Raw genomic sequence first — 15,081 nt, 5'->3', positions numbered from 1 at the left:
GGACACGTCTTGTTTTGGGAGAATCGATGGACAGACACAATGCAAAAGCCCGATGTTGGCACAGGATGCTTTTAACATCCTCACGGTGAGACTTCCTGTTCAAACAGGACACCTTTAACATCCTCGCAGTGACACTTCCTGTTAAAACAGGACACACATAACGCTGTTAACCTGTTAAATACCAGACACAACTCAATACTGTCTGGTCTGTTTGTTAATAACAGCTAGCTAGGAATTATACTGAATTAGCCTCGTAATTACATGTTGATTAGCACTAATTGGCTCTAGATATACACCCATCACATGTACCCAAATGAAAAAGGCTTCACTGCTGATTCAGTACTCAACTGTGATGTCTGTAATTTAATATCCTAATGTGTGGATAAAATTAGAAGATGATGATATGTTTGTTTCTGTGTGCGTGTCATTTCTCAAGTGTCTGTCGTAGGTGTGTTTTGATTCGTTCAAGTTGAGCCATTTGTAACAAGTACAGACGTACAGGCCATTGGACTTGTTGGGTCCTGTTCCTCTTGAATATCTCTGTCCACCTATCCTAGACCTAACCTACGTATACATATCTCTGTCCACCTATCCTAATCATAACCTACATGAGCTGCTATACTTATCAACAATAACAACACTAAATGACGAGGTAAGAATTTGAAAAATTGAATCGACCATCCTTTTTATATCATCTTATATACAATTCACCAAGACTATTAATTGGGACTGTTGGTAAACCTTTGCCAGGAAACGTTACGTAAACGTGGACTGTTTCTGGCAGTTGGTCCCTTGAGTCCTGGATGTCGGTTGCTCCCAGCCAAGCAGCTGCTGATCCTCTCTTTAGAGGCACCAACACCCTCAATCTGTAGATCAGACCAAACTTCTGCTCATCTATGAAAACACATTTTCTTTACCAAACGGTCATCCTGCCAAGTTACAACATGGAGAAAAATCAAGTGATAAACTCATTAGACAGATATGACAACAGGTGGACGCATTTAATTGGTCGTTAACCGATTATGCTTATGGTTTTGTGTTACTAGCTAGCTACATGTTGTCTGGTAAATGTTGTCAGTGGTCTGCAACACAGACACTAGATGAACTAGATAGAACCATGGGGGGCTCGAAGAGGAGGGAGGGAGAGGAGGCAGGGAGGGAGGAGTGATAGAGGGAATAAGGGGGCGAAGGATGGAGAGGAGGATGAAGAAAAAGATTGAGTGAGTGTGTGGGAGGGGGAGAGAGAGAGAGAGAGAGAGAGAGAGAGAGAGAGAGAGAGAGAGAGAGAGAGAGAGAGAGAGAGAGAAAGAAAGAAAGGGCTGAGCTGTCTCACTGACTGAATGGCACTGCAGCGGTCATAAATCAGTACAAGCACTGCAGCTGAACCACGCACGCACGCACAGACATACACATCCACCACACACACACACACAAACACAGATATGTACACACTTCCATGCATGGATGCACGGTGAAGCGATGACACACCTCTCTCCACACATGCATTACACAAGCCTTCTCAGTGCTTCCTTCTGACTCACTCCCAGTCCCACACATCTCCCCAGATGGGGTTTCCATTCGGCGTCTCATCCTGTTCTCCCCTCTCTTTCCGTTCCGCAGAAACCAAGCAGGAACTGGAGGACCTCACAGCTGACATCAAGAAGACAGCCAATAAAGTCCGCTCAAAATTAAAAGGTAAATATGAAGGTGGAGCGACTCTGCAGGGTGTAGGACACGCCCCGTGGGAACCAGGGAGGTCCTGCGCGACTCAGGTTTCTTGATGGCTGACTTGACAGAAACCAAACAAAGCAAAACGGCGGACGGCGTCAACCGCGTACTAAATCAGAGGCCGTCTTCATCCCTCCGTCACCCAGGACTCCTCGTGATTTCCATCGCCGAGATCACGGACGACGATTTAAAAATCCACTCCGTGTTTAAAGAACCCCTGACCAGTTCCAGATCTAAGGCAGTAGTGGAGTCAAGCGAGGTCAGCGCCTCGCTATCTCAGGGTTTTAGTTTTAATGAGAGGAGAATGAGGGCTGCGAGCCAGAGGGGAACAGCTGAACTGTAGCACCATCGAGCCAGTCATTCAAGCTGTGTGCGTTCAAGGACATAGCTGCTTTAATGTAGAGCCCAGGGTTTATCTATACAGGGGTTCCACGCAGAATTCTACTGCACATGCTCACTGCACACACACAGAGACACACACAGACACACACACAGAGACACACACAGACACACACACAGAGACTCACCGACACACACAGACACAAACGCACAGACACACACTTACACACAGCGGTTCTGGTAGCGCTGTCTGAGAATAGCTGCGATGGTAGCGATATGGCTATAATTGGAATCCCCACCAGGTCCATGTGTGATTGTCCTCTACAAACACCCAGCTGCTTGTCATGGCCTCTCCTCGTCGCAGAACTCGGGCTCTGCAGAAATTCCTCGTCCCTAACAGTCCTTCCTCTGGCACTGGACCGGAATCCTCCTGATCTGAGGAACTTCCTCTCTCATTGGAGATTCATGGCACACAACGGAGGGGTTTGCGTGGGTCGGAGGAGAACAGATGAAACGGACTCTCAGACGCGCAGTAGTGACCCCTTGAGTCCGTCGATCCTCGCCCACGTCTGCCTGTCTCTCTAAGAGGGAAGCTCCCGTCTCTGGGGTGTCTGTCCGCTTTAAATGTGACCGCAGGAGGGACGTCCGGGTTTTCTGCTGTTGGACGAGGTGGTCAGTTGCGACTCGCCCCAGGGTTAGGGTCGTGCTGTGAAAAACAAGCCCGAGTGGCGCCACGTCACTGATATCGCCCAGCTGTGACACTAGCCCTCAGCCCCCCCCTCCCCCGCTCCACCCCAGCCCCCCCCCTCTCTCTCAGCATGTCAGGTCACATATCAGTTTACACCTCTAAATCCAACAATATGGTGCTGCTATCCCTCACGTCTCATAGTAAAACTCAGCCAACACAGCCCAAACTGAGCACAGACAAAATGGCGTCTGGACGGAGTCGGCTGGCGTTTAAAAAAAAACGTCGACCGCGCATGTCTTCCTCGCAGGCTACGTATCGTGGCTTATAAGCGCAACATTTCCTTTTCCTTCCTATAATGGTTATGTGAATCGTAAAGGAGAACACAACCCTGTCCTCGTCAACGCATCAGTCATTTGGTTTCTTCCTTCCCCCTCCACCGCACGCCCAGACAGGGTCTTCCAGCAGTCAATTACATTCGTACATTTAGTCATTTAGCAGACGCTCTTATCCAGAGCGACTTACAGTAAGTACAGGGACATTCTCCCCGAGGCAAGTAGGGTGAAGTGCCCAAGGACACAACGTCATTTGGCACGGCCGGGAATCGAACTGGCAACCTTCAGATTACCAAACCGATTCCCTAACCGCTCAGTCACCTGACTGCCACCACTCAGACCTGATCACTGCCCTCCTACAGGGCTGGATGAGTATCGACGTCCGCTGAGAGAGAGGTGAAGTCGTGTTTCAGAGACCACGCCAGGGAGCCCCCCCTCCCTGGTGCTGTGATCAGCTGAATCATCAGGAGGAGAGAGAGAGTCTGGGCCCAGAGCCAGAGGAGGGAGCGGGCCCTCGGGGACGGTCTGGAGATAGATGGGAGACACGCGTAGACACACTGTGCTGTGTGTACCCTACTGTACAACTCATATACATGTGAGAGAAGGGACACAGACATACTGGATTGTGTGTACAGTACACAGTCCTGTACAGTATAACTCGTCTACAGTACTGTGCAAATGTATCAGGCGCAAATAATCATTTGAAAAAAGTCGAGCAAAAATCCTTTGAGACATAAATTAAAGGAAAATACTAAACAAAGCAAAAACAATTCAGCCCGACTCCCTAACCGCTCAGCCACCTGACTCCCTGACACTGAGACACTAGGCGGCAGCTCTCTTTGTTGTGATACGTGAAGGGGTCTGTGGTTGTGTTGACGGCTCCCTCCAAGCCAGGAAACTAAGGAGGAGCACCAGGTTGGGTGAGACTGTGCAGAGGAAGGTCTCTGTGCTGCAGGTTCGGTCACTGTGCAGAGGACAGCCTGGTCTCTGTGCTGCAGGTTCGGTCACTGTGCAGAGGACAACCTGGTCTCTGTGCTGCAGGTTCGGTCACTGTGCAGAGGACAGCCTGGTCTCTGTGCTGCAGGTTCGGTCACTGTGCAGAGGACAGCCTGGTCTCTGTGCTGCAGGTTCGGTCACTGTGCAGAGGACAACCTGGTCTCTGTGCTGCAGGTTCGGTCACTGTGCAGAGGACAGCCTGGTCTCTGTGCTGCAGGTTCGGTCACTGTGCAGAGGACAGCCTGGTCTCTGTGCTGCAGGTTCGGTCACTGTGCAGAGGACAACCTGGTCTCTGTGCTGCAGGTTCGGTCACTGTGCAGAGGACAGCCTGGTGTCTGTGCTGCAGCAGGTTCGGTCACTGTGCAGAGGACAGCCTGGTCTCTGTGCTGCAGCAGGCTCGGTCACTGTGCAAAGGACAGCCTGGTCTCTGTGCTGCAGGTTCGGTCACTGTGCAGAGGACAGCCTGGTCTCTGTGCTGCAGCAGGCTCGGTCACTGTGCAAAGGACAGCCTGGTCTCTGTGCTGCAGCAGGCTCGGTCACCTCTGTTGTCCTGACTGCGTCTGCTGTGTTTCCCCCCATGCAGCAATCGAGCAGAGCATCGAGCAGGAGGAGGGGCTGAATAGATCATCTGCAGACCTGCGGATCCGCAAGACACAGGTGAGCCCCGCCCACAACACACGAGCCCTGCCCACCACATCTGAGCCCCGCCCACCACACTTGAGCTCCGCCCACCGCACACAAGCCCCGCCCACCACACACGAGCCCCGCCCACCACCCCAGCACACCTTCCAGAACCTGCAGCATTGACATACATTTAGGTTCCATACCACAGAACAACGGACATCAGATAAGATGAGTCAGGTAGCAGGAGAGCACCCCCCTCCCCCTGAACACCCCCGCCCCCCCCTGCCCCCCCCCCCCTGCCCCCCCCCCCCACCCAGATGTCTCAGACAGTCTAGATGGCCTCAGAGGAACTTGGTGCGGGGAGTTTTCACAAAGCTTTCTCGAGATTGAATAAAAAACGTGAATGAAAACCTCATTGGAGTTCATTTCCATTAGACATTTTATGCTGCACCTATTGAAAGCGATATGAAATATTTCATTTCGCAACGCACACGGCCTGTGCCATCAATCATTCAAGAGCACGAACACGTACATTTCAAATCTTTCTCTCAGTCCCAGCAGGAGTTAATTTGTCATTGGGAGGCGTTTCTCTAGCGCGGAGGGACAGATGTGATGCAGAGGTGACCAGAGGACATCCTGTCTGACTGCAGGATGTCTCTCCGTGTTTACGTCCCACCACCTGATCCTCTGAATCACAGCTCGTCACTCCCCCCCTCCTCCGCCCAGCCCTCTTCCCTCCAGTCTGTTCCTCTGTCTGGCTGTCACTGAAAAGCCAGCCCACTGCTTCCTAAAGACAGTCAGCTCATTTGCTGTTCCTGTTCGGTTATTTTCCCTTTTTCCCAACGTTCGTGTTGCTGAGAGTGAACGTGGTTTCTTTAGTGAATAAACAAGTTCATCTTAGAGTTGTGTAGACGGAGTAGTGTCTGGTGTCTGGTCCTGTCAGTCAGTCCTCACCTCTCCTTCCCTCCCCCCCCCCCCCTCCTGCTCCCCCTCCCTCCGCTCACACGCGAGCCACGCCCACCTCAGTCCCCAGATCTGCCGTCGTTCCTGGACCTCCGGTCGGCAGGGCGGCTGCCTCTCCACAGCCCCTGGTGGGGGGTGAGCTGGCAGGCAGGATACCAGACCTGGCTGTGATCTGGTCCTCCAGAGCAGTGATAGAGCCATCCTTGCTTTGACCCCTGGGTTCTTTCCGTCAGTAATCCGTGGCGCTCACTCCCTCCCTCTGGTGGCTGCAGAGCGCTCTGCGACGGGCAACGTCTTTGCAGAATCAGCACAATCCCCGACGCAGCAGCCATGGTGGGGATGAAAGTCGAGTTTGCGGAGCGGAGGAGTGACCGTGTGCTGCTGTCTGTCTCGTCCAAACCGTCATTGATCTCATCTGCCACCGATCTGTTCTACGGAACGACGCTTTTAGACCGTGTCAGCAAACCTGCCTCTCCAGGCATGTTGTGTGGATCTGTGTGTGTATTTACCTCCCTTCTCTCTCTCTCTGTGTGTGTGTGTGTGTGCCGTAGCACTCTACGCTGTCACGTAAGTTTGTGGAGGTGATGACTGAGTACAACACCACGCAGTCCAAGTACAGAGACCGCTGCAAGGACCGTATCCAGAGGCAGCTGGAGATCAGTAAGTGACACGCCCAGTAACACTCCCTGTCCTTACACACACGCACACACCCTACCAACACACGCACACAAACCCAGCAACACATGCACACACCCTACCAACACACGCACACACCCTACCAACACACGCACACAAACCCAGCAACACACGCACACAAACCCAGCAACACATGCACACACCCTACCAACACACGCACACAAACCCAGCAACACATGCACACACCCTACCAACACACGCACACAAACCCAGCAACACATGCACACACCCTACCAACACACGCACACAAACCCAGCAACACATGCACACACCCTACCAATGCACACACACACCCTACCAACTTAAGCACACCCATTAACACACACACCCTACCAACACACACACACACTTTACCACCACACAAACACACACCGTCCAAACACAGAGTAACAAAAGGACTAGATTAGCATGATAAAACTAGTGTACACTGATACTGTACACTGGAAACAGTGTTGTTCGGTTTCTGCAGACGTGCAGTTATTTTCAGGCTCAGTAACACTGACCTTGATAGGAGACAGTGATTATTTTAGTCTTTCATTTCTGAAATACTGCCCCCTCACACGCACAACACACACCGTTTTCAACATGGACACTGTTGTTCTGGATAAGAGCGTCAAAATAACGAAATGTTTCGAAACAAACGGTTTATTTAAACGTGCCCTCGTTCTTCTGAGTGGTGCTAAAATGAGGGTGTTGATTTAAATAATTAAACCTTTAAAAGCACATCAGGCAGAACAATGAGGAAAGTTGTGGACATTTCATTGTTTCAGTGTTTCTTCGTGTGTGTGTGTGTGTGTGTGCACTCCTGCAGCTGGCAGAACGACCACCAATGAGGAGCTGGAGGACATGCTGGAAAGTGGCAAGCTCGCCATCTTCACTGATGATGTAAGAGCCGCCTCACCTGAACCCTGCTCTGATTGGCTGAGGCCCTGCCGTAGGGCATGCACACAGAAGAACACAACCGCCAGGCTAGCTAGCTGCATAGACAAGAGTTCTGTTGTTGCATCTGTGCCCTTGAACGGTGCTAGACTGGCACGGCTGGCGTGTTATTTGAAAAGGTTGAATGTCGTTTTTTTAAGGAATATGTGTAAAGCCAAAGTGGATTATTTGTCACCTACTTCAAACAGCAGGACAGTGACATCACTGTTGCCTGGCAAGCAACATCTACACAGCAGCGTCAAATCAAATCCAAATAAATAATATATACAAAGTACAAGCAAAATAACTGAGGCATGGAAGCAAAGAAAAACTAGTAGGAGTGTAGGAATGGGGAATATACAATATGAATAGGAATATTAAATAATATAAATATATAGTAGCAGTGCCTATGAATGGGACATTTCGAGAGCCCTTTTTCTCAAAGACATGCAGCTTTCGTCTTTTTGAGTCCGTGTGGTGATTTTCATCGAGGTTAATACATGTCGATTGCTATTTTTACAGACGTTATAATCGACTGCCACTGAGGAAATAGATTCAGCTCAGTGCACTCTCAGCCACCCCCTCACTTCTGATTGCACTCGTTTTCCTCTCTCTCTCTCTCTCTCTCTCTCTCTCTCTCTCTCTCTCTCTCTCTCTCTCTCTCTCTCCTCTCTCTCTCTCTCTCTCTCTCTCTCTCTCTCTCCCTCTCTCCCCTCTCTCTCTCTCTCTCTCTCTCTCTCTCTCTCTCTCCCTCTCCCTCTCCCTCTCCCTCTCCCTCTCCCTCCCTCCCTCCCTCCCTCCCCCCCTCTCTCTCTCCCTTTCTCCTGGCCCTTCAGATCAAGATGGATTCCCAGATGACCAAGCAGGCCCTGAACGAGATCGAGACACGACACACTGAGATCATCAAGCTGGAGAACAGCATCCGGGAGCTGCACGACATGTTTGTAGACATGGCCATGCTGGTGGAGAGCCAGGTGAGAGGCGGTCAGCCCCGCCCACTGCCCTCCCTCCCTCCCTCCCTCTCCATCCCTCTGGAAACCCCCTGCCCAGGGGCCAGCTACATGCTCACTCTGCCAGAACACAGGAAGTGCAGGCTGGTGATCCATGTGTAAGATCACAGTGAGGAGCTGGAATTAACAAGTCAGAAGGAGGCTGCAGTGACCAGGGGCTTGGTTCTAAGGTTAGATTGGGACAGAAAACCAAACAGCTACATCATTTCCCTAACTCTACCCTAACCTTAACCCTACCCTACCCAACCCTAACCCTAAACTTTCTGAATATAATAGTATTTTTAGTCACACAAAATAACTTCCAAGAAAAAATATATATTGCTTGTTGGGCCGCCCCAGTATCTCCCCGGACAAGTGAACCATGTAGGCTGAGGCCTGGGCCTGGGTTTGAATGTCTGTCTCTCTGTCTCTCTCTCTCCCTGCATATCCTGTCAAACTTCACTTAAAACTGTCCAATAAAGCATGAACAAATGACACAAAACAGCCATGTTTGTCTCCCAAACACCAACATGGCTGTTTTGTGTCCATTTCCTTACTATGTCCGCACATCCATCCTGATGAATGGCAAGAGAAATGAAGTGTAGTCAGCTAGACAGTCAGGTCAATACCATAAGTAATAACACATGATTGAATCCCTCGGATTGGGAGTGAGGGAGGTAAAAAGCTGTGGTCAGCAGTGGTGTGTCGGGCTGCCTGTCCCATGTCGAGGGATGATGCTGACTCTGTGTGTTGCTCACAGGGAGAGATGATTGACAGAATCGAGTACAATGTGGAGCACTCAGTGGACTATGTGGAGCGGGCTGTGTCTGACACCAAGAAGGCTGTCAAATACCAGAGCCAGGCTCGCAAGGTAACGCACGCACATACACACGCACACGCTTACGGGCACACACACGCACCTACACACATGCATGCACCTACACACACGCATACGCACACACGCACGCACGCACGGGCACGCACAGGCCCAAATACACACACATGCAGTACGTACAGACACACACTCAAACGCTCACGAATACATACACGCACACACACACACACACATATACACTCACACACACTCTCTCTTTCTCTCACACACACGCATATAGACACACCCTCCCCCACACACACGATCTCACACACACACTCAACCACCCCAATCCCCCCCAAACACACACACACACACACAGTCTAACACCTTTCCTCCCCCCCTCCCCCCCCTGCAGAAGAAGATCATGATCATCATCTGCTGTGTGATCTTGGGGGTGGTCCTGGCCTCCACCATCGGAGGGACGCTCGGCTTCTAGAACACGCCATCGCCACGACAACGACCGACAGCCAGCAGAGAGAAAAACAACACAGAGAGAAAACGATGTAACACGAGATTAATGATAACGTCATAGGGGCGGGTGGGGTTGAAAACACAAAGACAAAAAAAAAAAGAACAAAACCAACATTACATTATAGCTGACTAAAATACATAACGTATACAAAAAGAGGGTACAAAATAAACCTAATATTTACAATGTACATGTAAATGTATTGAACATAGGAAGCAGCACATGGGTTAGCTACCTGTAAAGAATTATGATGTGAAAATACTTTTCTTTTTTCTTATTTTTTTGACGTTTCTTTCTTTTTGAGGGGTCTCCTGGACAGTGCGGATGACTGCTAAATTGTGTGTGTTCCAGCAAAGCTAGTTTTAGAGCAAAATGCACAAAAACTGTAGAAGGGAGTAGGGTACATGGGTGAAGCTTATTTCTTAGGTACAACAATCACCTTTCATCGGGAGACTGACTTGGGTTTTTGGTTTAACAGTATCTCAAGGCAGCTCTTGTAGTTGCAACACTCGAATCAACCTGTCAAATGAGTCGACTTGAGGATAGGCATTAATTTGCATGTGTCTTGATTTCAAACAATATGAACAAAAGAAAACAACCCACACCCATGGAACTGTTTGAAGGGAGGGTCCTGTGATTGGATAGGGGACCCACTTGTCCATCGGCTTATTCTGATTGGTCCACTGATTGGTCCAAACCTAATTCAGACGCACAGGCTAGGGGTGGGGGTTTGGGGTTAGGCTGAAGGGACTGGGGGGAGATCCATGGTCGAACTATGCAGTTTGGACAAGGGAAGTCGACCAGCTGGACTTCTCCCCAGGGTGGCCAACATGGACGGTGTGATAGTGTGATTAACTGGATCGGCAAGATGGAGTTCAGAGAGGGAGAGGGAGAGGGAAAGAGAGAGAGAGAGAGAGAGAGAGAGAGAGAGAGGGAGAGGGAGAGAGAAAGAGAGAGAGAGAGAGGTTAGCTGTCCCGCCTGTACTTCAGATGTTTCTAAAATGAAGAACATTAAAAAGTGAAGAAGAAATGAAAACAAACAAAAAAAAAAGAATAACGATGTGATCTCAAAATTGGACCTGCTGGCTAGCCCTGGTTGTAGAGTCTCATGTCTTTATTTGGAAGTGGTTCGTTCTCCTGTGGTTGTGTTCGTGTGTGAACTGTCCGTGACTGCTAGTCTGGCCTCATATTTACTTTATGGATGCAGTTTGCATTTTGCTGTTGCTTTCCTGTCATGTAAAAATAAGATTCAACAATCCTGGTGGGATCTGTGAGTAGAACAGCGATGCCAATCTGGGGTGGTGTGGTTTTCCAACAGTGCAGGTATAATCCATTTCCACACAGATATACAGATCATTCGTACAACATTAATTGTCATCATTGTGTATTATCAGTATTTAGGTCATCCTGATTTCCTGAAAGTGGGTGGTAATCTCCAGATGTGTAGCCTGCTGAGGATTGCTCGGTTTGAGTGTAAGAGCTGTGCTCTGTGATTGCACATTTAATGACATCATGCCAAGAACGCACGTGACGCGTGTGTCGTCCTGCTGTAGACTCGAACATGTAGTAGAACACGGCAACATGATACCGAGGCCTCCATGCTTCTGTTGATGCCAGCGCTGTAAAAGCAACAGATGTAATCGTGAGCGAGGGGAATAGAGAGTTCAGAAAGCACCCCCCCCTCCTCCTCCTCCTCCTCATCCTCCTCGTCCTCCTCCACCCTTCCTAGCTGTGGGTGGTCTCAGGCACGGTGAGCTGAGGTTTTCTGACTCTTCTGGGCCACCGTACAGGAGAGCTTTGGTGAGTCTTGTACAGAGAAGCAGTTCTGTCTGTCTGAAGCCCACACACTAATCCATATCTACCTTGCACTCAGTAGACTTTGAAGCAATAACTGTATTGCTGGCATATTTATTTGGTTTGATTAGACAATCTAACCTAAAGAAAGTTACCTAATTATTGTTTCCTGTTAGCTTCTATTTAAAGGAACTTTATGGGATTTCAGTGTATGGGATTATTTGTTCATTTCTAAAACTCAGACAGACTATGCTAGCCACAGCAAGATCATGTGTGTTTTCTTGTAGATTATCCTTTGCCTGTATGCAAAATAATTGTAAGGACAACAGTATGTAGTATGTAGATGTATATTGTAGAATCAAAGTGAAGTACCAGCTATCAGTTTTACAATTAGTCACTGTATCACAAGTTTATGAGATTTGCTTTTGCCAAAAGTTGACGTCGTTCAGTTAAAAACCAAAGGCAGATTCATGTAGTTAGTGAAACGCATTAAGTTAATGAAGACAAATCCTCAGCATTATAACAGAATCACTCCTCGCCAAGAAAAATAACAACAAGCTAGGAACAAGTCTGTACCGAGAAAAACGTCATCCATTCTGAGTAACATGATCTGATTTGGACAAAGAGGTCCAAACCTTTTCACTTTGGCTCTAAAACGAAGGTAACTGATGAAAATATTGGCAATAAATCGGGCCGGGGGTGGGGGGGAGCTGGCTAATTGTGAAACTGAGACGTCAAACCCTGCTTGTTCTGACCAGACGGACGTTATTGTTGCTTTCTATCGAGCCCGTTAAGCAACCGCAACAGACGAGGGGCTTCTCTTTTGTCTAAGACTCGTCAGGACTAACCCATGTCACTGTTTTCTACCAGAAACACAAGACCCAATATATATATCCATCCGTCAATCCCATTCTACGCTCCCGATTACCCTCTTTAGCCGAGGCCCCTGTGGTTGTACCGGTGCAGGGGGAGATGGTCAGGGAGTAGGGCTGCAGGCGGAGGAGAAACAGTGCTAGCTTCACAGATATCACCCACACAGTACCCACAGAGGGCAGGAGGCTGTGGTCTCTCAAGTCATTCCAGCACTGGCCAGCATGTTTATTGAAAAGCTTTGGTGTATTTAGTGTGTCCAACCACTTACATGTACAGTTATAATGGGGTTATATTGATGTCGTTGTCGTTTTTTTGTTCGTTCTTTTAAAAGGAACATGGCAAGGGAGCCCTTATTCTGAAAGGCATGCAACTTTCGGCTTTGTGAGTTTGCATGGTGATTTCAGCTCTCGATCATGTGTGCACTTTACACTCTGAAGAAAACACTGTCTTATCACCGTCACCGTTTTATTTATCGATGGGTTATTTCTCTTTCCTGTGTAGGGGTCAAGGGGTTATATAGGTAGTTGCCGTTCATGATGTCTCTTCACAGATACCGTAGTTAGCGTGGTTCATCCAGAGGGTCCATTTCTTGTGAGAGTGTCCGGTAACCCCCTGGTGAGCTCTGGGTGCTGTTTAGGTTTGGTGCAGCTCGTCCCTCCTCCCTCCTACCCCTCTACCCACGCTCCAGACCCCCGCTAGTCATTTTCGGACATTCCAAAGCCCCCCCCCCCCCCCCCACCCCTCTTCTCCCGAATCATCCACCACTCTGCTTGTTGTGCTTCTATGGTTGACGTGCGCCTGTCCTTGTGAGGAAACGTTCTTATCGTCTTTAAGCCGCGACTGCAACTTGTGAGCTCCGAGGCCCCTCTGTGCGCATGCCCCTCCCGCCCTGGTAAAGATTGGTGCGTACGTACCGTGTGTTTGTGAGCATGAGCGTTTGTCTGTGTACAGTAGGTGTGTGTGCGTGGGTGTGCACGCCTGCAGCTGACGCGGGGGTGTGTGTGTGTGTGCGTGTGGTTTCACACTCCAAACACACGGCGAAGCTGAGGGCTGTTTCGTGACGGCAGGTCCATGGGTCATAGCCATTGGGTTTCAGTTCGATGTCGATTTACCAGAACAAAAGAAGAATACTTATTTATACTTGTTGAATTAAATTCAAACCAAAGCATTTTGCCCTGTGTGTTCACATAGTCAGCCCAGAGCACAAAGGGAGGCAAGTTTACAGAAAATGCTCCTGATGAAATGGTATCACAGTACTTTAATTGTATCAAAGTTATTATGTTATCAAAGTCTCTGCCCCCCACCCATCCTAATGCATGTCGGTCTGTCAACCAATAGTACTTATTGAATAGACTTTACATGTTGTCCTTTTTAAAGTCATCTCTATCTAGGAAGTAGTTTTAGTTTGTGGTAGGAATAGTGAAAAGAGAATTGCGTCCTATGAAGCCATTATAATTTATTTTATTTATTTGTTATACATTTTCATGTGTATATTTTTATTGCCATGTCAACTGGTTTAACGATGCGATTAAAACGTAGAAGTGGATGCACCCTGTAGTTCCCGCTTACTGGCGACCGATTCGACACTCAGTTGCTCTGCTTGAGGTAAAAGGACTGGGGTAGAAGGGCTGGGGGTAGTAGGGCTGGGGGTAGAAGGGCTGGACAGCCTGGTCAGATGGATTAACGTCTTCTGGAGAGAGTTTGAACATGACTGGGAACTGATGTCACCCCAGTAGCTGTCTATGACTGCACTCCGCAACTTTTCTGATGATAGTGTTGATATCGACCAGGCAGGTGTCCCAACGCCTGCTTTGGTATGAATAGAAGATTTCAGACCGTTTTCTGATGGCTGTGTCTTGGATAGCAGTAGATCTGTCTTCAGTGTGACCTTCTCACGTCAATCTTCAAACTGTTCTCACAGAAGAGGTTTACCTTCGATGAAAAAATTATTACAATAACAACCACAACATGCCAGACCCTCTTTGAAGAGGCTTGTTTGTGTGGCTCATAATAGTGCCGCTGTCAATAGCCACAATCAAACATTATATTTTTATTTTGCTTCATGTTAGCATTTGGATGCATCCTTCCCTAGTTTCACCACAGTATTGCTTTTATCAGTGTTCTAATGGGGCGGGGGGCTGGGTGGGGGAGGACAGGTGCGGTGAAGAGAGAATTCAGAGGTGACCTTCATCTAGTCGGTTACAATATTAAGATGAATTAAAAGTGAATAGATAACAAATATATTATTATAATGACAAGTAACCTTGCAACCTGAGGGGAGACAGAATCAAACATTCAGAACGGGAGTCATTATAATAGCGATGATTTAATGAAATAATGAAGTTATGTTAACATAATAATAGTAGTAATATTGAATATCGAATGCTCGCAATTTTGTCAAACTGAACTGGATCTTTGTGTCATGTAATTATTGTAAATACTTCAAAGAGAGAAAAAATGACTTGCATGTCCATGTATAAATCTACTGAGATACTTGTTCCTGTCAAAGTTGTGAAGTGGTTCGATCTCTGTCCTTTTCCCCCATGTCCCCCTTTCAGACTGATGTTCTGTCCATCCATATCCTTTCAGTTCATACATGTTATATGGAGTGTTTGGACAGTAGACAGACTAGGATTGCGTGACCAACTGTGTGCCAGTCTAAACCTTCTACACCAGTTTTATTCGGTTCAGAGTTTCCTCTGATGAAAAGTGCTTCCCTCCATCTCTAGACAGACACAGTACCCGTTAACCGCTAACCACTAACCGCTCCTTCTCGTTCGCCTCCGTCAGTGTGC

General features: G+C 48.4%; 1 protein-coding gene across 1 annotated transcript in view; it reads left to right on the top strand.

Moving 5' to 3' along the window:
* The window catches only part of stx1b (syntaxin 1B), a 32,629-nt gene extending 22,284 nt beyond the window's left edge, over positions 1-10,345 (top strand). The window contains exons 4-10 of the mRNA XM_047038509.1: positions 1,621-1,695; positions 4,667-4,740; positions 6,222-6,330; positions 7,178-7,251; positions 8,121-8,258; positions 9,034-9,144; positions 9,506-10,345. Coding sequence (XP_046894465.1) covers positions 1,621-1,695; positions 4,667-4,740; positions 6,222-6,330; positions 7,178-7,251; positions 8,121-8,258; positions 9,034-9,144; positions 9,506-9,586 — 662 coding nt within the window. The 3' untranslated portion in view covers positions 9,587-10,345. The remainder of the gene's footprint in view (positions 1-1,620; positions 1,696-4,666; positions 4,741-6,221; positions 6,331-7,177; positions 7,252-8,120; positions 8,259-9,033; positions 9,145-9,505) is intronic.
* The last annotated feature ends 4,736 nt before the right edge of the window (positions 10,346-15,081 follow it).

This window comes from Hypomesus transpacificus, chromosome 17, assembly GCF_021917145.1.
Source record: "Hypomesus transpacificus isolate Combined female chromosome 17, fHypTra1, whole genome shotgun sequence".
Taxonomy (NCBI): Eukaryota; Metazoa; Chordata; class Actinopteri; order Osmeriformes; family Osmeridae; genus Hypomesus; species Hypomesus transpacificus.
This window is presented reverse-complemented; position numbering and strand designations above follow the sequence as displayed.